We start from the raw sequence: 24,915 nt of genomic DNA on the forward strand, positions 1-24,915 counted from the left end.
GTTCCCCAATAATACACAAAAGGCCATTAGCATCCAAAATCTTTTTAATAACAAGGTAGGATCTGGGGTTAGTTCTTGTAGCCACGGCTGGCCCTTCGGCCTCTGGCGCGCTCGAACTTCCGGCCCTTGGAGCGTACGTAGGGTCTGCAGGGAGAGAAGGGAGGGTGAGAAGAGGCACACGTTACAGACAAGTGAGGGAGGACGCCACCGCCACCGCCACCGGCTGTCAGGGCCGGCTTGCTGGCTGGGAGCTCAGAGGAGAGCTGCTTTTGCTCTAACAGAGAAGCACAGGGACCCCAGAAGGGGGCCTCACTCAACCCAAGCAGCATCAGTGGTGACACCAAGTCCGCTACCGGAAAAGCCTGGCAGCGCAGGAAGCAAAACTGGCAGGAGTGGCTGCAGAAGCACCTGCACTAGGCCCTGGGGCCATCCGCCTGGGCGCCCCAGCGCTGGACAGAACGCAGGCCCCACCAGAGACGTGGACAGGCCCTGGGAAGCCTGCATCTGTGGTGCTGGCTGTGCAGGGAGCTCAACACCCGGAGGAACAGAACTTGAGGCAGTCTTGAAGGAAAAGCGGTAAGAGGGTGGGGGGATTCCAGAGAGACCTGAGGCTGGACTAGTGGGAGAAACAGAAGCATCTGAAAGCGTGGCAAGGCCTAGACCTGCAGGCTGGGGTCCAGGGCTAGGTATACTCACTTGGTGTGGCTATGCGGGGTTCCTGGGGCCTTGCCGAAATGCCTGTACACCTCTCGGCCCTTGCGCGGACCTGGGGAAGGGAAGGAAGCAGTGGCTCAGGCTGATCTGGGGTGGGGTGGGAGTGTCACTGACCTCCCAGGCCTGGGAAGGTAAAGGCTGCTAGCAGTCCCACAGCTCATGACAGACCCCTCACACACCCCTACCCCCCTCAAGCCACTAAGCACCACTCACCAGACAGGAGGACAGTGCCACAGCCCTTGGGGGAGTCCAGGGCCAACTGGTCGAAGGTGAGGATCTTGCCCCCGGCCTTGAGGATGCGGCTCCGGGCGCGGCTGCTCACTCGAAGAGCACACACCTGGGGGACACAGAGGACAGGTACGGTCAGAGCCCCCTGGATGGCGACCCAGGGACTGCTGGGGCTTCCTGTCCACTACCCAGGCCCAGCAGAGGAGTCCTAGCTGCTTCCTCGGCCTGATCACCAACACCACCAACTACTGGAGGCAGCTTCCTGAGTTCACGACAGCCATTCTTACCACTTTACTTCTAGAAACCCCCTTAACACCGCAACCTGAAGCTACTACGTGTAAGGAAACTGAGGCACAAAGAAATCCAAGACCTTGTCCAGAGATAACAAAGTGGCAGAGAAATCCAGGTCTGAACTCTGGCTGCCTGGATCCAGAGCGAGCACCATCAGCCGGGCCCCAGGAGGGGCTTGTCCAGGGATACCCGCCATCAACAATGTGAGGGACAACCCCCCCCCTTCAACCCAGGCACGATGCCTGCCTCACCCAGAGGTGAGATGAGCCTGCCGGCACCACGAGAAATTGAGCCAGGTCCGCAGGACCTCACCTTGACCCACCCAACACGCTCCAGAGCCCCCTCCCCACTCACCTTCAGTTTGGGAACCTCCTGGATACGAACGTCATCCGTTATAGTCCCCACCACCACAGCCGTTTTGCCTTCCCGGCCAGGAAGCTTCATCTTCCGAATCTGGGGGTGGGGGTGGGGATGAAATGCACATTAAACAAGTCCCTTCTGGTGGTAAAATCCAATCCCACCCATTCAGGCATCCCGAGGACCAAGAGTTGTGTCCCGTTTGGGCTAAACCTACCCATGCCACACCTCTCAAGCTAGCACAAGCCTAATCTCAGGTCCAGTCTGGGAAAATCTCCAAAGAAAATACAGATTCTTCCATGGTTCTCTCCTACAGAAAGCTTCTAACACAGAAGACGCTCTATAACTTGAAACCTCAGGAAGATCTCATAAAGCCGCCGTAACCCGCCCCCAGACACACACAATGAGAAGGAAAATGAGACCAAGAGGCCAAGCCTGTCCAATGCCCCCACTATTCAGCTACAATCATAGGGTCAGAGCTCTGCACCCACCACTGGATGAGGTTAAGCCAGCTGATAGCCAGGCTGCTACCAGAGAGCTCCAAGCCCGCCCTTCCACCCGAAGTCCAGCTCCAGACACGATCCAGTCGCTCCCCAGGCTGGCTATGCCCTCCGCCTCAGCCCCTCACCATCCGGGAAAGGGAAAGAGGTGGCCGGTTGCTGCGACTCATGAACAACCTCTTCAGCACAACTTGATTGAAGGTGGAGTTGGTTCGCCTGGCCAGAAACCTGTACAGCTGGAGGGGAAGGAAAACGAAAATGAAACCCGGGGCAGCCCACCTGCCCCCCACCCTCCCTCCCTCCCAGCTTTCTAACGAAGGGGCAAAGAAGTGACTTAGGGCTTTGCCCCATCCCGTTAAGCCCACGGGAGAGAGCTGGCCTAGGTCCCTCCTGGCCAGGGACCCAGAAAATCCCCCTCCCCACTCCCCAGCGCTAAACCAGCCCAGAGGCTGAAAACACTGGAATCTCAAGAAGCTAAGGGAAAGCAGCAGAGATTCAAGCCTGCCCTGAAGGCCCCTGCACGGAGCCCAGGACCAATACCAGCATGGAGGCTCTAGAACTCGTATTGATATTTCCAGGGTGGCCTTGCCTAGGGGTCTTAGGCCCCAACCTCACCTTGACCAACAGCCTTAAGTAGATGTCCTGGCTCTTGGGCTCCTTGCGTCGAACCTTTCGGTCCTTGTTGTGGCGGATGTCAACTCCCTGCAGGGGTGAAGGGAAGACCATGAACCCAACTCTGATCTGGCAGACTCCTCACCTCTAAGAAACAGCTAAAGCCCCAGTCTCCGGAGACAACAAATCCCAGACCACCACTGGGAGCCCTCTGGGAAAATACTTAAAACTCCCTGGGCCTCAAGTGACTTTGTTTAAAAAAAAAAAAAAAAAGGAGGGGGAAGCCTAATTCTACACAAAAAGCCTTCAACACATGACACACAGCACCGTGAAAGACCTTAACACAGCAGCCGCGTTAACCCAAGTTTTTACTTCTTTAGAAGCTGTATTTTTCAACAATGTAAGTATTATTGAAGCTCCCAAACCTTGCTCCCATGCGTGGAGCGTTATCAAAAACATTTAAACCAAGGGCATACTTCAAGTTCTTATAAAGGAAAGGGCCCTTTTTTCTAGAACTTACTCTGCACTGACCAACCCTAGAACGACCTCCTTATGAAGTATAGTTTCCCACAGTAGTGCTAAAACTGAAGGGAGCCAACGAATACCACTACACCCCCTGCCTGCTTTCCTCCAAGGTTTTCAGGCTGTGTCATGAGTTATAAAGAACTACTAATTATTAATAGTTCTCGTTTATCCAGCACTTAATGTACGCAGGGACGCGTGGTGAGCACTTCCTCTGACTTATTTCTTCTCGAACTCACATCTCTGAGGCATAATTACTGGGTCTCCAATGAACAGATGCTTTCTGGGCACAGGAATGATGATACGGTGGGTAGGGAATTGAGACTCGAACGGAAGCCTGCCTGGCCCCCAAACCCGGGCACCGGACGCTTGACACCCCCCCACCTTGCCCCAGAACCCAGCTTTTCAGGCTGGGGAGTGACGGATCCGGGGACAGCACAGGCAAGAGTGGCTGTGGGACCAGCGCCTGTGCCCGAATCCTGGCTCCGCCACTTACTGGCACTGTGACCCCGGTCATATTACTTAACCTCCTTGCCCCTCAACTTGGTCATCTATTCGATGGGACCTATAATACAGGATTATGGGAGGGGCGGGAGGTTGAGAACGCCCATCCCTGGTCTTCGGGCTCCCAAAATAGCTCCCCACAGCGGGAGTCGCCTCTTTCGAACACCCCGGAACCCCTGCCTCACTCTGGAACGTCCCCAGCGCGAGACCGCGTTGGATGGCAGCGGATGATCAAGCCCCGAACGCCGCAAAACGCGCTTACCATGATGGCGCCTCCTCCTTAGCCAGGTCCGGAAAGAGAGAACAGAACCAGGATGGGCGGGGAAAGCCTTCAGCGAGTGGCGCCTACGTGACGTCACAGGGCGCGACGCGGCGCTCTACCTTGACTCGTGTCTCTCTATGGTGAGTCGGATGACCAGCTAGATGGGCGATTCCGGAATTGGGTGGAGGAACATCTAAAGGGGAACAATCGCTACGCCAAGGAGGGAAGGGCCAGCACGTCGGAGGCCTCTCTGGCCCTATCCAGTCCCTGTTCTTGATAGTCTTCCGGCAGAAGAGGATCTCGGAGCCAGAGAGATGTCGCGCGGAGATAGGAAGACGCGTCGTGCGGTGACGCTCTGGCCCGACGCCGAAGACCTCTCTGTGGCTCCCGGAGGACCTAGAGGGCCGAGTATTGGAGGTGAGGAGGCGGGGCTGGCGGGGCTAGTCGGGACCTCGGGAAACCTCTGACCTCAGGCTTTGGGCGTTTCCTTGTCAGGCTCACATCTGCCTTATCTCGTGCTGCGCTTCCCAGGTGCGGCCGCAGCTCGGGAAGTCTTACTTGAGGTCTAACCCGAGATCTTCTTGCTGCAGCCCAGTCTATGGCATTCTGTATTTCCACCTTTTAGGTTCAGCTTCTCCCTCTGCCCCCAGATGGCCCTTCCCTGAACCCTACTCAGCCCCTGCCATCTGGAGGCTGCTTTTCCCAGCCGAGAGATTCGAGTGGCCCAGCGGGTTCGGTTTGAGGGATCGTGCAAGGTACTGGAGCACAGAGGAGGCAAGCTGAGGCCCCCGGGGCTTGGGGGATGGGGTGGAGAGAGGGATGAGCAAAAAACTCCTGAAAGAGAGGGGAGGAGAGACTCAGAGAGAGGGAGACAGAGATTCAAAGAGGAGGAGGAATGGAGACCCAGAAGGGGAGTGGAGAGAGACCAAGGGTGGCGAAATGGTGACCTGGGGAGTTAGAAGACCTAGAAAGAGAGGGAACGTGGAGATACAAGGAGGAGAAGAGACAGAAAGATGGTGATACCATCTGTAACCGAATTCATTTCTTGGCTTTGCTACTTACTAATGGTGTGACCTTGGGCAACCTCTCTGTGATTTGGGGCAAGTCGTGTAACTTCTCTGTGCCTTACTTTCCTTATCTGCAAAAAGGGGCGTCTATTGCTGTTATTAGCCTTTACTGGATGGGACCAGATGGACTGGTTGGGGCAGTGATGAAGCTGACTTGTCCACTTGTTTTCATGGAAGCCCTGCAGCACTGCTAGCTTGGCCTCCTTTCCTCTGCCCTTCATGCTCCTACAGGCCAGGCCTGCACCATGAGGCCCGACTCCTTGTCCATACCACCTTCCCATGGCCTCCGACCCAGGGCCAGGGTCTTACTGATGTGATACCACAGCAGAGGGCCTGCAGGTGAATGGACACCTTGATGCAGAGGAGCAGCAGGACCAGGTAAGGGTCCATATGAAAGTCCAGATCACCATACGGTGGAACACAGTTTCCTTCTCTCCTCCTTGTCCCTGTTCCTTGGTCTTTGAGTCCCAGCCTCTTTGATTACTGTATCTGTCTTTCTTTCCCCTGGAGCCCTAAGCACACGCACTGTGTTTCCCTGTCTCTCCATCTTTCTGGGTTTCTGTCCCTCTCTCTCTCTGGGTTATTTTTTGGTACATGTTATCTGGTGCTGTTGCTGTTCTCAGTTGAACACGAGGTACATTGATTGGCAATAAATGAACTTCATCCTCCATTTATCTTTTTCTAGCGAGCTTAGTCCCTGTCTCCTTCAGCATGTGTCTTTGTCTCTACAATTCTGTTTCTAGGTCACCTGATATTATTCTAGCCTTGATTTCTTTCAATTTCATCGTGTCTTTGCCTCTCTGTATCTCTGTCAACATATTTGCTTTCTGTCTCTTGGCTTCAGTTCCTCTCAGCCTCTAACTTTCTCTCTGTCCCTCACCCCTGACCTAGAGGTCTCTCTCAGATACTCCCAGTCTCTCTCCTGAGTCTCTGTCTTACCATGTAACTGGGTCATTCACTGGGCAGATATTTATGTCATGCTGCCCCCACGCTAGCTTTTGCCCAAGGTAAATAGTTTGTGAATGAATGAGCCTCTCCTCCCTGGTTTTCATTCTGAAAGTGTCTGTCCCCATGTCTCGCTGTGTCCATCATTTTCTGGGTTTTCTTATGTCCTTACTTTGCACATTTTTTAAAATCTATTATTTATTTTATTTATTTATTATTTTTGGCTGCGTTGGGTCTTCGTTGCGTGGGTTTCTCTAGTTGCCGCGAGGCATGTGGAATCTTCCTAGACCGGGGGCTCGAACGCATATCCCCTGCATTGGCAGGCGGATTCTTAACCACTGCGCCACCAGGAAAGCCCACCTTGCACATTCTTAATTCCATTGTCTTTGTCTCTTTGTTTGTATCTCTGCTTTTCTTTATGTCTGTCTCTCTGACTCTCTGTAACTGTCTGAAAAAGAGACAACACTCTGTCTTCAGGTCCCTTATTGCCTCTGACTCTGGTTCATTGTTTCCTTTTACTGTTTTTGCATATCTCTGGGTCTTTGTTATCTGTGTTAGGGTCATCCTCTATCTGCAGTTAAAGACCTTCTCCCCCTTGCCCCTTCTCTTTATAAAGTCAAAGGATGGGAGAGGCCCACTTGCCCTCAATAAAGATGGCGACAGGGGCTCTGGCCGTGTTTCCGTGAAGCCGCCGCCTCTGCTGCGTGTGTGCCCTCACCTACAATGGCGGCTGATCTCGCGAAGCGCGATACCCCGCCCAGTTCTCCCACTCTCCCGCGGCAGGCCCCTGCGCCAAGCTCGCTAGTCTGCTGGCCCCGCCCCCGCACGCTCTTATTGGTGCAACTTAGGCCGGCCGCGCGGCCATTGGCTGAGCGGATGCACACCCTCCCCCCACCCCTGGGTCTGATGGGGGCAGTTGGTGCTGACTTGAGTGGCCGCCTGGACGAGGATCCGGCGTGTGAGGAGGGTCTGGGGTGTCGGGACAGGGACCCGAGTCAGGACGACTGAGGGAGCAAGAGGAACAGATACGCAGGCCCGGGACTTGGGTACTAGGGGTGTGGGATGGAGATGGAGAACCAGAACCAGGACTGAGGGATCCGGGAATGAAAACCCAGGTCTGGAACTGGGTTCTGGAAATGGGGTGGGGATGGAGGGCCGGGACCCGGGGAACCGCAGACAGAGACTCAGGCTTATGGATTGGGGGGACCTATGGATGGAGACCCAGGCCCTGGTCTGGGGTACATAGAGGGTGGAGAGAATGGAGACCAGGCCAGAGACCTGGGGACCTAGGGACCGAGACGCAGGCCCCAGGACTGGGGGAGATCTGGGGCTCTAAGTGTGTGTGTGGGGGAGTCAATGCAAGTTTAGGGGTGGGGCTTGAAGAGCTGCCCAGGGTAGGGGGCAGAGGTGGCTCCTGAGAGTGAGTCCACAGATGGGGGTGTGTCTGGGGCAGTTCTGAGCCTGGGGAAGGTGAGGCGCAGGACTGATAGGTGACTGGGTGGGCGGGGCAGTGGGGAACAAAGGTGAGCTGGAAGGAGGAGGCAGAAACTGGGCAGAGGGCAGGGGGAGGGGACCTCAGGCCCAGCTCCCACTCTCTCCCTGGAGAGCAGGCGGCCAGACACTCAGGTCAGTGCTTGAGGTCCAGCTCTTGGCTCCTGTCCCTTGCAGGTGCCTGCATGTGGCTCCTCTACCTCTCTGACCCCTTAGTTGCTCCATGTCACACCCCTTTCTCAGTTTCTCCAGCTACTACATCCCCTACCTCTTGCCTCTCCTGTCTGCTCTTTCTCTCCTAACTCTGTTGTCTGACTCTCAGAGGGCGTCTGGAGCCCCTAAATTCTCACTCTGCTCTCTAAGTATCTTTCATTATACTAGGTTTCATCTCACTGAAGCTGTTTGTCTCCTCTCAGTGTTTCTCTGGCTCTCAGACCTTTTTCTTTGTGTCTGAGTGCCTCTTCCTTGTTACTTTCTCCATCTGGAGTTGACTGTGTGTGTGTTGTGTTGTGTTTTTCTCTATCTTTCTATGTCTATTTATATGTCTCCACCATCCTGATCTCTCTCCTTTGCATTATTTTTCTCCAAAGTCCTTAATCGTCATCCAACACGATATGTATTTTATGTCTATCTTGTTTTCCTGTCTTCCGATTAGAATATAAACTCCACGAAGGCAGGGATTTTTGTCTGTTTTATTCCCTAATCTGTTTGCTGGGCCTGGCACCATGATTGGCATATAGTACTGAATAATTATTTGGGGAATAAAGGAATGAATATTTGCATGCCTGGGTGTGGACCCTCCAGGATGCTGGCCTTCCTGTCCATCTGACCTCTGCCCTGTGCCCTCAGTCTTCCCACACTTTGTCTGGGCCTGTCTCTGGTGCTCCCACCTTGCCTGTCAGCATCCCTCATTGTCTCCTCTTATCCACAGGCCCTGCCCCTGCTTCCCTCTGCCCACCATGGGGGTCCTGGACTCTGACTCCTACCCTCCTTCCTCCCCACAGAGGCCAGAGCAGGAGCTGAGCTGGAGCTGGGGCCACAGGCCTAGGAGCGCCCTGGACAGGGTCAAGGCCATGGCCCCCCCACCGCCACCGCCATTGACCCCCAGCACCCCACTCCTGCATGGCGAGTTTGGCTCCTACCCAGCCCGAGGCTCTCGCTTTGCCCTCACTCTCACACCACAAGCCCTGCACGTACAACGGCTGCGGCCAAAGCCTGAAGCCCGGCCCCGGGGTGGCCTGGTCCTGCTGGCTGAGGTCTCAGGCTGCTGCACCCTGCGGAGCCGAAGCCCCTCGGACTCAGCAGCCTACTTCTGCATCTACACCTACCCGAGGGGCCGGCGTGGGGGCCGGCGCAGAGCTGCACGCACCTTCCGGGCCGACGGGGCGGCCACCTACGAGGAGAACCGTGCTGAGGCCCAGCGCTGGGCCACTGCCCTCACGTGTCTGCTCCGCGGACTGCCACTACCTGGGGACGGGGGTGAGGCACTGGGCGGCCTCTCTGTCCTAAGGCCACCTTGGTGTCTCCACAGATCTCCCTCTGTGGGCATCTCTGTCTCTACTTTTCTGTGTGTCTGTCTGTGTGATGTGTCTCTCTGGGTTCATACTGAAAGAGTGATGCACAGACAGGGATGGGCACAGAAGGCAAAATCCCAGGCAGAGGAGGATTTGTGTCTGTTGCTCTCACGAGATTTCTGTCTCCTTCCCCTCCCCCCTTCCATGGGTCCTGACCACAGATGAGTCAGAGGCTCCCGGGCTGGTGAGAGCAGCCGAGTGAGACATGCTCAGTCACCACCCTGGATGACAGGCACTCGCAGAGGTCCCCTGGGGCGTCTCAGGAACCCAGAGATGGCATCTAATCCAGCTGTGGGGATTCAGAGGAGGCTTTCAGGCAGAGGCCCCCACCTAGGGTACTCAGTTGGCACAGGAAGGTAAAGGTTCCAGGGTCCCCAGCTGGTGGGCCTTCCTTGGTCCTGGCTGGCTGGGGGTGAGGCCCGCACAGTGGAGTAAACTGTTCCTGGGTTCCAGGTGTTTGGGGGTGTCGAAGGTGGAAACTACAGCTCTCCTCCCACCCGTGAGTCCAAAGGGCACTGGGATTAGACACCGGATCCCTGCCTTTGTCTCAGCACCTGGGAGAGGGGCGGGCTGTACACCTGGGCCTGAGCTGGTGAGGCCAGGGAGAAAAAACTTTCAACTCCCAGCAGGTTTTGATGCCAGCCCTCCACCACCTCCACTGGAGGCTATTTGCAGTTACTGTTTCTGAGGTGAGGGGCTTGGTGCCCTGACCTATGTAGACTCCTTCTCCTCTCTCTGCAGAAATCACCCCCGACCTTCTGCCGAGGCCTCCCCGATTGCTCCTATTGGTCAATCCCTTTGGGGGGCGGGGCCTGGCCTGGCAGTGGTGTAAGAACCATGTGCTGCCCATGATCTCTGAAGCGGGGCTGTCCTTCAACCTCATCCAGACAGGTAAGGGCAGTGTCATGATGGAGGCGGGAGCTGGGGGCTAGGACTCCTGAGTCCTGGGAAGTGGTGGTGGGTCAGGGGTGGAACAGCCTGCCTCACTTCCTGGTTCCCCACCTTAGAACGACATAACCACGCCCGGGAGCTGGTCCAGGGCTTGAGCCTGAGCGAGTGGGATGGCATCGTCACCGTCTCTGGAGATGGGCTGCTGTATGAGGTAGGGTAGGACCACCCTGCCCCAAGCCTGAGCCCTGGGGGACTGCGGAGGCCAGGGCCAACACGCAGGTGTCTGGTCGCCCACCCTCCAGGTCCTGAATGGACTCCTAGAACGCCCCGACTGGGAAGAGGCCGTGAAGACCCCCGTGGGCATCCTCCCCTGTGGCTCAGGCAACGCGCTGGCAGGAGCCGTGAACCAGCACGGGGGGTAGGTGGGAGGAGCCCTCCTGGGATAACGGGGACCTGGCACATCTGTGCCACATCTTCCCCTCAGCCAGATCAGTCTGGCTGAGGGACGCTCCCCACAGCCCCCAGACATTTTTGCCTGTCTTGTTCCTAGCTGTCTCCCTAGTGCCTAGAACTGTGCCTGGCACACAGGAGGCACTCAGTGAATGCTTATGGAATGAAAGAACTGACAGGGAACCTGGCTCAGTAAGAAGAGTCCGTCTGGAGGTGGCCAAATGGCTGCGGGCAGGCCCCGGGACATGCCCGGCCTCCTCTCCCCATTGTCTGCTGCCCCACCCATCTGTGTGTTTCTCCTCCCCACCTGGCACTGTGTATCTCACCTGGCCTGTTTGCTCTTTCCTACCGTATCTGTCCATGTCTGACTGTGAAGGTTTGAGCCGGCCCTGGGCATTGACCTGCTGCTCAACTGCTCCTTGCTGCTCTGCCGGGGTGGCAGCCACCCACTGGACCTGCTCTCCGTCACTCTGGCCTCCGGCTCCCGCTGTTTCTCCTTCCTGTCTGTGGCCTGGGGCTTTGTGTCAGATGTGGACATCCAGAGCGAGCGCTTCAGGGCCCTGGGCAGTGCTCGCTTCACGCTGGGCACGGTCCTGGGCCTCGCCACACTGCACACCTACCGCGGCCGCCTCTCCTACCTCCCTGCCACGGTGGAGTCCGCCTCACCCGCCTCTGCCCATGGCCTGCCACGTGCCAAGTCAGAGCTGACCCTAGCCCCCGGCCCAGCCCCGCCCGTGGCCCACTCACCCCTGCACCGCTCAGTGTCTGACCTGCCCCTGCCCCTGCCTCAGCCTGCCCTGACCTCCCCTGGCTCACCTGAACCCCTGCCCATCCTGTCCCTCAACGGTGGGGGTCCAGAGCTGGCCGGGGACTGGGGTGGGGCCGGGGATGCTCCACTGTCCCCAGACCCACTGCTGCCCTCGCCCCCTGGCTCCCCCAAGGCAGCTCAACTCTCACCCATCACCGAGGGGGCCTCAGAAATACCAGTATCCTCTGGGCTCCCACCTCCCACGCCTGATGCCCGGGTAGCCATCTCTGCTGGGGGCCCACCTGACCACCTGCTCCCTCCTCTAGGCACTCCACTACCCCCAGGCTGGGTGACAGTGGAGGGGGACTTTGTGCTTATTTTGGCCATCTCACCCAGTCACCTGGGGGCTGACCTAGTGGCAGCGCCCCACGCGCGCTTTGACGACGGCCTGGTGCACCTGTGCTGGGTGCGCGGTGGCATCTCACGGGCGGCGCTCCTGCGCCTGTTTCTGGCCATGGAGCGCGGTAGCCACTTCAGCCTGGGCTGTCCGCAGCTGGGCTACGCTGCGGCTCGTGCCTTCCGCCTTGAGCCGCTCACGCCCCGCGGCGTGCTCACGGTGGACGGGGAGCAGGTGGAGTATGGGCCATTGCAGGCGCAGGTGCATCCCGGCCTCGGTACTCTGCTCACGGGGCCTTCAGGCTGCCCTGGGCGGGAGCCTTAACTCCAACCAAGCTTGGAGCTCTCCCGGAGCGGGGCTTACATTCCTGAGGGGGCGGAGCCTGAGCTAGGGGGCGTGGCGTGGCTGCTAGAGTCAGGGCGGAGGCTACAGTGGTCCTGCCTGGTCTCAGGATTGCGCCCTACCCTAGGGGACCAGAGGTGATGCTGGAGGATGTCCCGAATTCCGGGGGTTGGGGTCCTGACGGTCACGGAGAAGTGGGCTCGCCCCAAGGGTAGTGCCTGATCAACGAGGGTGGGTTCACTCCAGACCCTCGAGAACGGCTCGTAGAAAGCCAGGTCGGCTGAGGGCGGAGCCTGTCTTAACGCGTAGTCCAGTGACGTGACCTGGAATGTACGGGCTGGGGAGGCCTTAGATAACCGGCCCCGTCTACTCCGGTGCCTCCACCAAGCTGGCCAATCAGCCCAGGAGGGGCAAGTTCCCCGGGCGGCGCTCCGATTTGCACTAATGTCCCTCCCCCGCGTGGGTGGGGGCGGGGAAGTTCGTTTCCTCTGTCTTCTGTGCGTCCCCCAGCCCCAATCTTCAAAGCAATTGAAAAGGTCTATGCAATAAAGGTAGTGGCTTCATTCCTCTCAGGCCCTCGCCCCTTCCTCCATCCAGCAGCCCGTGGGAGGGAACAGACTCTAGGCACTTCCAGCAGCTCCTGCCTTTTATGGACCGAAGCCCAGACCTGCCCATGGACTGCGGCCAGCGTGACCCGCTGGCCTTGAACTGGGGCCAGGGAGCTGCCTCCTCCCCCACGACAGCTGGCTCTGGGGTTCTCAAGATTTATTCAGGATCGTGTTAACGGAGGCGGTGGGAGGATGGGGTCCCCGACGTGCCGGGGGGCACACACTGAGGACCTTCCCCGCCCCCGCGAGGGAGCGGGGAGGCTCACTTTTTCTTAAAAATATAAATGTATTTATCTGCATCATCACATCCCTGGGGCACCCAGCTGGCCGGCCCGTGGGCCACAGGGCGGGGAGGGAAAAGGGTGTCAGGGCGCAAGTCTGAGCGAGGCGGAGGAGCGCTCCGCCCGTTGGGGTGGGGGGCGGCCTCACAGGGCTCCGTGCTGGGCCTGGTAGCGGGACAGCACGGCGCGGTAGTGGGACAGCTCCTGGCGCACGGCCACCACCTCCTGCCGTAGCAGGGCGTTCTCCTTCTCCAGGAAGGCCGCCCGCACTGATATCTGGTTCTCCTTGAGCCTCCGGGCGTCGCGGGACCGCTTGGCTGCCTCGTTATTCTTGTATCGCCGGCTCCAATACTTCTCGTCCTGGATGGGTGGGAAAGCACTGAGGTCCAGAGGGGCCCCGGCCCAGCGAGAGAAGGGAGGAACAGCTTTGCTTCTGACTTCAAGAACCAGAGTGCACCTAAGAAACCTCCCCACCACACCCCGGGCTGCTTCTCACCCAGCAGTGGGGCCTAAAGGATACCCGATCTCCCCTGAATGGGTACCCAAGGGTCTGGCCTTCTAGGGCCCCGGTTGCTATGCACAGCAGGCCCCTAGCAACAGCTAAGGCGTGAGATAGCCTCCCACCCCAAGCAACTGAGCTTCAAGTCTCCACTGTGCAGAGCAGGCCCAAGCTCTTCTCACTTGACAAAAGGCCTGCAGTTAGCTCCTGGTTTGCTAAGGATTCTTGTTCCCTAGCAACAAGACCTTCAGGGTCTGAAGACTTCTCCCATTGAAAAGCACTGCCCTATACATCACCTTTCCAGATCCTGGTTGCTAAGGAAAGCCTAGGTTCCCTAGTGATGGGGTTTGGTGTCCCATAAAATCCTCTCAGAGCTGGGCTCTTTTGACCTTGCTGCCAAGGCAACCTCACCCCTCCTCAGCAAACAAAAGTGAGGTGTAAGTGGTCCCAATGACCACGGCCAGTCTCTGACCCACTGGCTTTGAATAGAGGCCAGGGAGCTGCCTCCTCCCCAACAGTCCCTGGTTGCAAAGGGGTCTATCCTGAGACCTCCCCACACCATTATGTTTAGAGTTCTCCAGTCCTGGAATTTGGCTGTGGAGGAGGACCACTCCTTAGTACAAGGACCACCCAGAGCTCTGGAAGATGCCCCTCCATCCCCATTTCATTAAAGCCTAGTCCCTGCTTGCTAGGGTAAACCCACTCCCTAGCAACAGGGCTTCATCGCAAGAGAAACCACTGGTCTAGATTTGGTTTACAGGCCAGTACTCACTGCTTCAAGTAGTTGTGTCTTACACAAGGACATGCCAAAGTCTTGTGAGACAAACCCAGGTACTTCTTGTTAGGGAAGAACCCAGAACTGACAAAGACAGAATGCTAGAGAGATGCAGTCACTGCCCAAAGCACCCCAAATCAGAATGTGGCCCTGGCCGCTAATGAGAACCTGAGGCCTCTTAACAGTAAGTCCAGAAAACAAGGCCTAGAGGGGCTGGCAAAGTCTTCATCCTAGGCAGATGCAATTGCCCTGAAGGATGCCCCAGATCAGAGATTAAAGGACCAACCCCTGCCTAGTTGGCTGCTCAGAAGAAACAAGCTGATATCACATTCCTAAAGGATGCTATCCTTAGCAACTGGGCCTGGTAGAGCCTGAAGCCTGCCCCAATGAGGGTGTTGGGTCCAACCGATAGGAGAAGCTCCAAGCCTGTAAAACTGGTCCCAGCAGTGCCGGCTGAGTCTGAATCCCACAGTGATATGGTTTTTCACAAATCTCAAGCCCAAACCTCTGTCCCTGTGCAGCCCCTGGCCAAGGAGGACTGGTCCTTGGCTGTAGGTTAGGAGAATGGGAGAGCTAATCCCAAGTGAGAAACCCAGGTCTGACTAAAGAGAGGGCCACCCCTGGCCGTGGAGCCAGCACCCACGAAGCCTGTGTCCTACACCCAGCAATGCTCACCTTCTGCTCCTCTGGCACCTGGATCTTCCGCGCCTTCTTCATGATTGGCTGGGGCTTAAGTTCCTCCTCTGAGAAGCGATGTCTCCGAGGGTCAAAGGTCTCATGGCCGGGAATGCTTGACAGGGCTAAATCAGCTGGGTCAGGTTCGAAGGTCATCAGCACCTCCACCGTGTCTGGGTCCACAGGGCTGGGTGTATCCCGAGAGGTCAGGCCTTGGGGAAATAGAATGTGCCGCCTGAGTGCGTATTTATTTTGGGGAGGGGGTTCCCAGAGGCTACCCCCTGCTCAGGTATCATATCCACCACAAGGAAGGCCCTTATGGGGTTTAACATAAAGCCCGCCAGGGATCAACCTCCCTAATATAAAATATGAAGGTTCCTTAAGCCACAAAGATGCTTAGAAATCATGAAACCAGCTCCACTTTTACACACAGGAAAACTGAGGCCCAATCATACGTGACTTGCCCTAAGTAGCACAGGAACCTGAATTATTGCTTCTAAAACCTCAGGACTTCAGAGTTACAGTGTTAGCTTCCTTCCCTATAGTCCTACCCTTCTTAACTGAATCCCCAACCAAAGCCTAGACCCCCGGCTGTTCAGGGAAAAGGAATTTAATGCACCGAAAAGACCTCAAGTTAGCTCCTTAAGAGCTAATAAGTCCAAAGAGTTAGGGACAAGAAGCATACAGGGCTCTGAGGTTCCAGGTTGGTTCAAGCGTAAGAGCGGCCTGTACCTTTAAGAGAGAGCCAGCTGGGGCCAATTGAGGACACAGGTTCAGGGCCGAGTCACGTGCTGGCGCCTGCTTTCCCGCCCCGCCCCCCTGCCGCCACGGGCGCCCTCCTGTTCCCCAGTCCCGCCCCCTCCCGCGTGACCGCGCGTGCGCGAAGCACGAAGCACGGAGGAGGGAGGAGAGGACTCACGTGGCGCGGGAATGTGCGACTGGGAAGGGGAGGGCCCTGGTCCTGCCCGGAGGTCGGACCAGGAGCAGGTATGTCCAGGAATCCCCGACCTGCAGTCCGCCCTGGCTACCCCAAGGTGCCAGAGGGAGCACACCTTCCCTCTTGCTCCCTGGGGTCTCCCAGCTCGAACCTCTCAAGCGCCAAGGATCCAGACCCCTCTGCTCTCTAGGGAACACTCGAGAACCGACCCCCTCGATATTCTCAGGCTCCAAACGTCCTCGCCACTAGGATATACACGATTCTGGGACCCCAAGCCCCTACCACAGGAATATAGAAAGCTCGGTCCTTGCCCCAATGGAAGACCCAGGATGAAGGTCCCTTCTGAAGGATGCCGGGACCCGGGGTGCCAGACCCTCTCCACTGGGGGGTGGGGCCGAGGAGGCAGGGCTGCCAGTCCCTTTTGTCCTGGGGAAACAGAAGTCTGTGTCCGCTCCTCGTCTTCCTCCCTCGTAGAGGGCCTAGGATTTCCGGTCCTACCCCAGTTCCACCGCTTCCGGGTCCAGATTCTGGGGTGCAGTCCACTCCCCAGTAAATAACTCCAGTGTTCTGGGATCCCAATCCCTACTCCTCGAGTATCCAGAGCCTTTGTCCTCACGTCCCACGTAAAAATTCACACGACCTCACCACTGGGCAGGCTTCCTGGAACTTGGGGTCCCAAGTCCCTCATCTCCTATAGATCCAGGATACACAGTCCCTGACCCATTAGGGGACACAGAATCCGGACTCCTCTCCCGACATCTCCCGATTAGGGGACCCGGAATTCGGGCATGCAGCCCCAGTCCCACCGTCCTGACCCCCAGATTCTCACAGCCCCGCCCTCTGGAGTCCAAGCCCCGCCCAACCAGGGCCCTGTCCCGCCCCAGCCGTCGCACCTGCGCGGTGGCCGCCGGCGGCCCCGAGGGCAGCCCGGGCGGGGGCGTGCCCGGGCGAGGAGCGAGGGGAAGCCGAGCCGCAGGAGCCGGGCCCCGGGGAGGGTGCAGGTGTGCGCACGGGCGAGGGCGCTGGCGACGGGCCGCCGGGGGGCGGCGGGCTGGGAGGGAGCCCATGCTCCAGCAGGAAGGCGTCCAGGTCCACGTACTCCACGTCGCCGAACGGCAGCGTCCGCTCCCACAGTAGCGGCGCCAACAGACCCGGGCCGGGCGCAGCCCCCGGGCGTCCCCGTGGGGACCCGCCGCCCACTACCGCCCCAGCTGAAGCATCCGCCGGTCCCGCTGGCTCCAGGCCCGGCCCGGGGACCGTGGCTGCCGGCGGGGCCGCCTTGCGCTCCTTTTCCTTCAGCAGACCTGCGGGCCAGGGAAAGAGCGGGCAGGGTGGGGAGGAGGAGAAAGACGGAGATGAAGAAGCGACTCCGAGAGGAGAGAGACACGAGGAACGAGGGGATGGAGCCCCACACCGCAGAGATCCAGAGGGGGGGGGACCCGGGAGGGAGGGCAAAGACCCAGAGAGAGGAGGGGACAGAGGCTCAGAGAGGGAGAGAGACCCAGAGAGAAAAGACAGAGACGGGGGCGGCGGACCGAGAAAGGGATAGAGAGGAAGAGAGACTCAGGAAGAGGGGATGACAGGGACGCAAAGAGAGAGATGGGGACAGAGACCCAGGAAGGGATAGAGACACAGAAGGGGGATGGAAGTTCAGACAGAGGTAGGTGGAGGGTTGGGCAGGAGAGATTTAAAAAATGACAGCTCTGTTAATTCCTCTGTAATCTACAACCCCCCCACTCTCTGCTCACTGTACCCCCTCCTCCCTGCCCCCACACTCTAAGGGGCAGGAAGGGGCTCTATTCCTGGGGCACATTCCTCATCCCTAGACTCCATGTGACCCCAGGAGGCCCCGCCCAAGCCCGTGTAACAACCGTGTGAGCATCCGACACACCCCCCCTCCCTTCTCCCTGGACCCCAGGGGTCCAGACTCTCGGAACCAAAAGGAAGAGGGGGCTGGGGCCTAGAGTCTTGAGTCCTGGGAGTGGACAGGCATGAGAACCGGTACTTTTGGGTCCTGGGTGCTGAGGGATCTAGGGGCCTAAACACCTAAGTACAATATTTGGGTAGATAAAGGTTGGGAGGATGGGCTCTTGGCACGTAGGAGGTAGCTGTGGACCCTCCCGGCACTAAGGGAGCAGGGTGTCTGAGTTGGGCGAGATGGGGGCTAGAACTCACAGCTGGCTGGCTCTTTGGGCTTGCTGGTCCCCTGCAGAAGGCTCCGCAGCCCAAGCAGCGCTCCCCCGCCAGGGGGGGCCCCGGTCGGGCTGCCCAGCAGCAGGGGGGCCGGAGTCCTGTCGCTCACGGGCCGCGCCATCGCCCGGCACCTGCCCGCAGGCTCACGGGTTCATGGAGAGGCGAACAGCTGGCTTGCCAGTCAGCAGCACACTCCTGTGGTTCGAGCGAGTGTCTGCCCAGGGGCGGGCGAGCGTAGCTTGCAAGCCTCCAGTATCCAGAACACTGCAAATCCTAGGAACGACGGGGATTTGCAGTCCTCGGTGCAGAAACGTGCAACTCAAGAGGGTCCCAGGAGACCATACAGTCTGGGTGAGGGGCTGATCAAATCAGGCAGCCGGCTCTTTGCAACCGAGGGTTCAAGGGGACACAAGGCGCTCCTTCTACAAGGTGGGTGAGCCTGGCTCTTGCAAAATCTGCAGCCCTCTCCAAGCAAGGAGCTTTGCAATCTGCACCAAGAGGTGTGCGCGGAGGGCCGGGGAGAGGGCAGGAGGAGGCGGCTGCCTTGAGGCGTGGCCAAAGCAAACTTCTTTCGCGGAAAAAAAAAAAAAAAAAAGCCAAACCAAAACACCCGACGCCACAGAGCGCACCCCTCCTCTCGGCCCCCGCCCGACTCCGGCCTTGCACCCCAGCCGCGTGCCTCCCTCCGGCTGAAAGCGCGGGCCAATGGCGTCTTGACCCCTCGAGACGCACAGCCAATGGGACCCCTGGATCCGCCAAGTCCTGGGAGTGCGAGAGAGGGTCTCAGTGCGTGAAGTTACCTTGCCTTTTGGAGGGAGGCGGGACCCTGACCTACATTCACCCAATGGGAGACGGCACTGGGGGCGGGACCGTGACCCAGTTTGGGCCAATGAGGCAGACGGAAGGGGGAAGCACATGGCTTTGCGCGTGCTGCCTGACTGGGAGGGTGGGTAAAGGGGTGGGAGGGGAGAAGAGCCGCTTAAAGGAGCCGCGAATCCACATGACTGGGGAAACGGGAAGCCAAAAAACCGAGTAGTGGGGTTTAGGAAGAGGGAGATTGGTTTCTAGAAGAAGGCTGCTATTCTTTAATACCCAAATATTTCCTCGCCGCCCCTAGAATCAGACCACTGAGATACAGGAAGTATTCTGTCCCTTTAATAGCTTTGTTTTGGGGGTGACTCCCCTCCCCTTGTGGGGAGGCTTGGGAAAGGCAGGCGCAATCCTCGATGGGGAGTCTCAGCGACCATGGGGGGTACCATCCACTGTAAGATGACACGGGTGGGGGGCGTTAGTTTAGGGCACGATAGGATGGACCCTGAAGGGAGCATGCAGGGGGCGGGGATGGGGGGGGCCGCCCGGGGCTCTACCACAGGGAGGGCTGCGAAGGGGGAACCGGAATGTACCAGGTTGAGAAGCTGGGGGAACTGGTCAGTTATACTGCACTGGGCTGAACCATAGGGAGGCAGCAGGAGGGTGGAATAGGGACATCCGGTTTCAGCATTAGGTGGAACTACGGGAAGGTATTCATGGTTGGGGGGTATGGGCTGTACCATGTTGAGAAGCCAGAGAGGTAGACGTTAGATCACTGGGCTGAACCACAAGGAGGCAGTGGGGGGAAAGGGGATTGTACCATGCTGTTCCTCAGTAAGGGAGGTGGGTTGTACCACATGAAAACAGGGAAAAGGATTCGGGCTGTACCATTTCGGAAAGCCATAGTAATAGGCACCACGGACCAGTACTTGATCGTACCATAAGGAAACCAGGGGGCTCGGGTTATACACCAAGTTGCAAGCAGCGAAGAAGACAAATCATGGACCAGCAATGGTCAATGACCGGGAGGTGGGCTGTACCACTTTGACACAAAGGGGGAAGGGAGAAAGAGCGAGTGAGAGCTCAAGAAGCTGGATCATACAGAGCAGCAGAGGGGGGTAGGACTGTATCATATTGAGACACCAAGGGGAGACACATAGGCGGGTTAGACCAAGACGTGGAGGGGGTGCAGACTGGATCATACCATGCAGGCGGTAGTTGGGGCCTCGGCAGCGCCTCTCGGGGTGCCGGGGGTCCCTGTTGCCCCTCAAGGCCCTGTGGGCCAAGGGCTGCAGGGGCCGGCCGTTACCGCTGAGGCTCTGGAAGATCTGGGACGGAGGATTCTGGCTCAGGAGTCTCAGGGAGTGCATCTGCCGTGGAAGGGGGGTGGGAAACTGGGAGTGAATAATGAATGGATCTGGTGGCGTCACGCAGGAAGCCCCGCCCCCGAGAGCGGGTGGGCGGGGTCTTGCTCGGCCCCCACCAGACGCTCCAGGGTTGTCAGATTCTCGAATCCCTTCCAGTTCCCTGTCAACCGGGGGTAGGAGGGTAGGTGAGGCAAGGGGACACCCAGGCCAAGGAACGGGTTGGGGGTGGCAGGGAGGGGGCAATGGGCTGCCAGGGTCACCTGGAGGGAGGTGATATTTAGGGCCCTGTCAATGAGGATCCAGGTAACAGTCTCCGAGCAGGGTGGGGTGCTGAGAGAGCCCTGATAGGTGATGAAGCCAAAGGATTCGGGGAACAGGAGCTCCAGGCTCAGGTCTTGAAGAAAGTAGGCATCATCTGCGGGAATATCAGGTCAGAGCGAAGAGGGGTGCCCCTGCTCAACTCCCCTATGTGCACACCCCACCCCCACCCTCTCCACCCTCCAATGCCCAGGGACTTACTCTTGTAGGAGATGCGGGTGATGGTGTCACGGTTAAGGAGGCGGCTAAGGAATGGGTTTGAGCTACCGGCCACCTGTGTGGAGGTATGAGGTGAGGAGATAGGAACCCGGAAGTCCAAGCCCCCAACCCCTTCCTCCCCTAGGACCCTGGAGTCTGGGCCTTCCAGCCTCCCTCTTCTCAGACCCCAGGTTCCAGCACCTCCCTCCCTCCGAATCTTGCCTGGGCTCACATTGACAAAGAGGCTGAGAATGGCCAGGCCATTGGGGCCCCGGGAGGCGGTGCTGAGGTTCCCGTAGAGTTCTTGGTTGAAGTGGATGAGCTGCACCTGCGAGGGGAGCACAGAGAGTGGGGTCCCCTGGCAGACAGGGGGGACAGAATGGGCAATGGGTGCAGTTCTGGGCCTTTGGGGTCCCAAGTCAGGTTAAGGATTAGTGTTCAGGGTTGGGGGGGTAGTTCTGTGGAGGAGGATGGGATGAGGCGTTAAGAGGAGGGTGAGGTGGGAGGAATTGGGTCGACTCAGGGTGAAGGTCAAGGGTCAGAGGTTAGCAGGCATCACCTCAGCAGAGAAACCCTGGTGGTTGATCTGGTGTTCAGAGCCAGCTCCATCACGCGCTCCAAATAGCAGCCGCAGTTCACTGAGTCGGTGGCTATAAAGGAGGGGCCCCCCAGACACATTGACCACAGGCCGGGGCGCAGGCAGGAAGGAGACATGGCGACCGGTGTTGTACAGGGTTCCCCGGAGCTGTGGGAGAGGTGGAGGCCTTCATAGGGATGCAGAGAGAAGACCTTTTCCCTACTGTTTTCCATTCGTACATTTCCCTCTGCCAACAAACATTTAATCATTCAGCATAGTCTGAACACTAATGTCTTTCCAGACTCTGGGCTGGTCCATGGTAGGTGCTCAATAGTGGTGAATTTAATTAACAAATATTTATTGAGCTGCTACTATGTGCCATGGATGCCAGGAAGAGAGCAATGAGCAAGTAGACAAAAATTCTGGGCCTCATGGAGCTTCTGCTCCAGTGGAGGAGAGACAGACAATAAATTCTGAATCATATAAGTAAATGCTTAGTTAATTACATCCTGTGCTCACGCTGGGGAGAACTGGGAGTTCTGATAAAGTATAATAGGAAACCCAGGGAATTCCTTGGGAGTCTAGTGGTTAGGACTCTGCACTTTCAGTGCCAGGGTTTGGGTTCAATCCCTGCTCGGGGAACTGAGATCCTGCAAGCAGCACAGCCAAAAAATGGGGGAGGGCGACCCATAGATTGGGATGGGAGTGGGGTGTCAAGAAAGGCTTCCATGAGGAAGTGACATTTGAATGGAGACCTGAAGGATAAGGAGGGGTTAGTTGCAAGGAGCAGGGAGAATGGCATTCCAGAAAGGAGAACAGTCAGTGCAAAGCCCTGAGATGGCCTATTTTAGTGACAGTGAAGAAGCCAGTGGGACCAGAGCCCAGTGAGCAAAGGAGAGAGTGGTGATGGGAGCCAGATGGTGCACAGCCTTGTGGGCAATGATGGGGTATTTTGTATTTTTATTTAAATAACTGAATGTATATAACACACTTGGCACAGTGCCAGGCACATGCTAAGTACCGTATAAGTGTGTGCTATTATTACTTGTCCTAATAGAAGAGTTTTGAGTAGGAGAGAGTGGTATGATCTGGTCTGTGTTTTTAAACGTCTCTCTAGCAGTGGGATGGAGAAAGGATTGCAGGAGGCAGAGAAGCAGGCCAGCAAGGAGGCTATGGCACCAGTCCAGGTGCAAGATGATGGTGGGAGCAGTAGAGGGACAAGAAGTGAAATGCTGTTTAGCAAGGAGACTAGAAAGGACATGGATGGGAAATGGGAGTGAGGGAGGAAATGGGATGGGAAATAGCTCTGAGACTTTTGGCTGAGTGAAAGGTAGTGCCACCTCTTATAAGAAATGGTATTGTGGGACTTCCCTGGTGGTCCAGTGGTTAAGACTCTGTGCTTCCAGTGCAGGGGGTGCAGGTTCGATCCCTGGTCGGGGAAGCAAGATCCCACGTGCCGCGGGGCGCGGCCAAAAAAAAAAAAAAAAAGAAAGAAATGGTATTGCAAAGCAGGCAAGAGCATGGATTCTGGGACCACACTGCCTAGGTTTGAATCCCAGCCCTGACACTCTGTAGCTGTTTGACCTCAGGTAAGTAACTTAACCTCTCTGTGCCTGAGTTTCCACATCCATAAGATAAGGATAATAACTGTACCTATTTCATGGGGTTGTTGTGAAAATTAGAGGATTTATCAAGTTTGAAAACAGTGCCTGGCACACTGAGTCTGTTTTAACACTGATTCTAAGAGATGGGAAGACCAGGAGCCATGTTTGAGGAGGGAACAATTGGTGATCCACTGTGGAGTGTAAGTAGCCTCCTCTCCACCCATTGTGTTGTAGGCCTCCTTCCCCAAGGCTAGCGTCCCAACTGAAAGCCCTACCCCCCACCTCCACTCAGGCCCAGCCCCAGTGGATTCGGTAACCCCGCCCTCCAGGCCCCTTACCTTCTCTCCCCCAGTGCTGAGTCGCAGCGGGGGCAGAAAGGGGTCATAAAGGACCCTCTTCAGCTCCACATCCACGGGGCTCTGTCGCTTCCCCACAGCACACAGACTCCAGGCTGCGTTCACCAGGCCCCAGAAGGGAGGCCCTGGGAGCAGGAGTGGGGCAGGGAGGAAAGGGAGTCAGAAATATGGACTGGATCCCAAGGCTGGGATCTGCTGGGAAGGCTGTGGTCTGGACTCCTTGGATCCCAGGAGACGAAGCGCTGGGAATCTGGACTCCTGGCTTTGAGGGAGGAGGGGGCTGGGATCCAGAATCCTGGGTCCTAAAAGAATCTTAGAGGAGTTTCCTAAGGACCGCCCCGCCCCCCAACACCTCCAAGTCTCTTTGATCGAACCTATCTTAAATTGTCATTGGGGGAGGAACTACAACTCCCAGCAGGCCCTGAGACTGCCAGCCTACCCATCCAGTGCCTGCCTACCCCAGAGCCCATGGGAATTGTAGTTCTTTTGGTCTCGTCCCACAGCCGGATAATGAATGTAATGGGGAGAAGGAATTGCAAGAGAGGGCTGGACGAGGTGGGCAACGGGGCCACTGAACCTCTGGTTCTCAGTAGGAGCCAGGACCTACCTGCCTCTTTCCCAGGAAACACACACGCACTTCTCCAGCCCCAAGCTCCCTTACCTTCCACTCCCTCCCACTCACTACTTGCAATGCTAATGTATAATGTCCCATGCTGAGCCCCTCGGGTTCAGAAGCTGGGTCTCCCGAGGGAGGGAGGAAGGGGATGGGACTTCTGCTTCTTGGGGGGAGGGGGCTGGGTCTCAGGAAGAAAGCGCCCGGCAGCCCAGACTCCTGGGTCCCCGCCCTGGCTGCACCTGGCACGAAGTTTCCCTGGAGATTATCCTTGTAGCTCCACCAGTCCTCGGGGTCAGGTGCGGGTCCGATGTGAGCTGGAGAGAGAGCAGCCTGAACCCCTCTCCTTGGCACCCCTCCCCCACCCCAGTCAGGGGCTTCTGCCCCAACCCCCCAGGCCTTACCTGCCGCCCCCAGTGCGGCCCAGAGTAGCAGCGCTCGAGGGGCGTTCAGACGAGCTGCACCCCCCATCCCCGGGAGGCCTCGGGGCGACCCCTTCCCAATGCCCTGGCCCGCCCTCTCTCAGCTTCTTCCTCTCTTTGTGGAACCCCGACCCCTCCGGACTTCCAGCCTTCCTCTCCTACCCACAGGGAGTCCCAGTTCCCCAGTTACTGAGGCAGCCGGGGACTGAGAGGCCCCCACGCCCCTGCTCCGCTCTCCTCTCCTCCCTCTCTATGCCTCCCCTTCCTCTCCTCTTTTCCCGAAGCCTCCTTCTCCCTCTACCTCCCGATCTTCCTACTCCTCTCTCTGCCTTCTGCTTCTCCCTCGGGTTACCTCTGGGTTTCTAATCCACACCCCCCTCTTCATTACGCTCTCGCAAGCCACCTAACTCCATACCTCCATCCCGCTTCTCTCCCCTCCTTCTCCTCCTCCCTCGCTCCCTCTCGGCCTCCAGCTCCTCTCCCTCTCCCCACCTCCTCCTCTCCTGCCTCTTCTGTTTCTCCGTCTCTCTCTCCTCTCTCCTCCCTTCCTCCCTCCTCCCCCTCCCTCTCTTCTCTCTCTTGCTGTTATTTAATTTTTCTGTCGTTGTTTGGGGCTGGGGGGAGCTCTCACAGCAGAGAACCCTCCTCCTCGGGCTGGCATGGGTGTGTGTGGGGGGGGTGCCCCAGGGGCAGGATGGAGGGGTCGTTGGGGGGATGGTCCCCAGCTCCCGGCCGCGCTGGGGCCATGGGGGCGGGGGTGGCCCGGACACCTGGGGCCCAAGAGCCT

At 57.8% G+C, this 24,915-nt stretch overlaps 4 protein-coding genes across 17 annotated transcripts; 1 reads left to right on the top strand and 3 right to left on the bottom strand.

Moving 5' to 3' along the window:
* Positions 1-26: 26 nt before the first annotated feature.
* Positions 27-4,083, bottom strand: RPL18 (ribosomal protein L18). Its single transcript, XM_081217922.1, has 7 exons — positions 3,991-4,083; positions 2,706-2,792; positions 2,219-2,326; positions 1,588-1,686; positions 928-1,051; positions 697-766; positions 27-144 (listed from the first exon to the last, which is right to left on the bottom strand). The coding sequence occupies exons 1-7, from the start codon at positions 3,991-3,993 to the stop codon at positions 69-71; spliced, it is 567 nt and encodes a 188-aa protein (XP_081074048.1). The 5' UTR covers positions 3,994-4,083; the 3' UTR covers positions 27-68.
* Positions 4,084-4,174: 91 nt separating this feature from the next.
* SPHK2 (sphingosine kinase 2) lies at positions 4,175-12,461 on the top strand. Of its 9 annotated transcripts, XM_081217909.1 has the most exons (8): positions 4,175-4,407; positions 4,616-4,745; positions 5,289-5,435; positions 8,498-8,972; positions 9,809-9,958; positions 10,075-10,169; positions 10,261-10,376; positions 10,785-12,461. In XM_081217909.1, the coding sequence occupies exons 4-8, from the start codon at positions 8,567-8,569 to the stop codon at positions 11,875-11,877; spliced, it is 1,860 nt and encodes a 619-aa protein (XP_081074035.1). In that variant the 5' UTR covers positions 4,175-4,407; positions 4,616-4,745; positions 5,289-5,435; positions 8,498-8,566; the 3' UTR covers positions 11,878-12,461. The 9 variants fall into 9 exon arrangements, with proteins under 9 accessions (XP_081074035.1, XP_081074033.1, XP_081074034.1 ...); XM_081217907.1 differs by lacking the exon at positions 4,616-4,745; XM_081217908.1 differs by lacking the exons at positions 4,175-4,407; positions 4,616-4,745 and adding an exon at positions 4,440-4,521.
* A 218-nt stretch (positions 12,462-12,679) lies between these two features.
* On the bottom strand, positions 12,680-17,984 carry DBP (D-box binding PAR bZIP transcription factor; the record flags this gene model as incomplete). Of its 2 annotated transcripts, XM_081217920.1 has the most annotated exons (4): positions 12,680-13,144; positions 14,734-14,945; positions 16,564-16,974; positions 17,846-17,984. In XM_081217920.1, the coding sequence occupies 4 exons, from the start codon at positions 17,982-17,984 to the stop codon at positions 12,929-12,931; spliced, it is 978 nt and encodes a 325-aa protein (XP_081074046.1). In that variant the 3' UTR covers positions 12,680-12,928. The 2 variants fall into 2 exon arrangements, with proteins under 2 accessions (XP_081074046.1, XP_081074047.1); XM_081217921.1 differs by lacking the exons at positions 16,564-16,974; positions 17,846-17,984 and adding an exon at positions 15,953-16,006.
* Positions 17,985-18,044: 60 nt separating this feature from the next.
* On the bottom strand, positions 18,045-24,663 carry CA11 (carbonic anhydrase 11; the record flags this gene model as incomplete). Of its 5 annotated transcripts, none has more annotated exons than XM_081217918.1 (9): positions 24,111-24,663; positions 23,949-24,023; positions 23,076-23,218; positions 21,116-21,301; positions 20,789-20,884; positions 20,560-20,632; positions 20,301-20,455; positions 19,878-20,043; positions 18,045-18,136 (listed from the first exon to the last, which is right to left on the bottom strand). In XM_081217918.1, the coding sequence occupies exons 1-9, from the start codon at positions 24,175-24,177 to the stop codon at positions 18,045-18,047; spliced, it is 1,053 nt and encodes a 350-aa protein (XP_081074044.1). In that variant the 5' UTR covers positions 24,178-24,663. The 5 variants fall into 5 exon arrangements, with proteins under 5 accessions (XP_081074044.1, XP_081074041.1, XP_081074043.1 ...); XM_081217915.1 differs by lacking the exon at positions 18,045-18,136 and adding an exon at positions 18,164-18,625; XM_081217919.1 differs by lacking the exon at positions 18,045-18,136 and adding an exon at positions 18,632-19,125.
* Positions 24,664-24,915: the final 252 nt, after the last annotated feature.

The sequence above is a fragment of the Mesoplodon bidens genome, assembly GCF_964165515.1.
Source record: "Mesoplodon bidens genome assembly, chromosome: 18".
Taxonomy (NCBI): Eukaryota; Metazoa; Chordata; class Mammalia; order Artiodactyla; family Ziphiidae; genus Mesoplodon; species Mesoplodon bidens.

Coding starts and splice junctions, on each gene's coding strand:
- RPL18 (XM_081217922.1), bottom strand. Junction 1,687..2,218: donor CTCTTTCCCTTTCCCGGATG/GTGAGGGGCTGA, acceptor CCCCACCCCCAG/ATTCGGAAGATGAAGCTTCC. Junction 767..927: donor TGGCACTGTCCTCCTGTCTG/GTGAGTGGTGCT, acceptor TCCCTTCCCCAG/GTCCGCGCAAGGGCCGAGAG.
- SPHK2 (XM_081217906.1), top strand. Junction 9,959..10,074: donor CTTCAACCTCATCCAGACAG/GTAAGGGCAGTG, acceptor TCCCCACCTTAG/AACGACATAACCACGCCCGG. Junction 10,377..10,784: donor GCCGTGAACCAGCACGGGGG/GTAGGTGGGAGG, acceptor CTGACTGTGAAG/GTTTGAGCCGGCCCTGGGCA.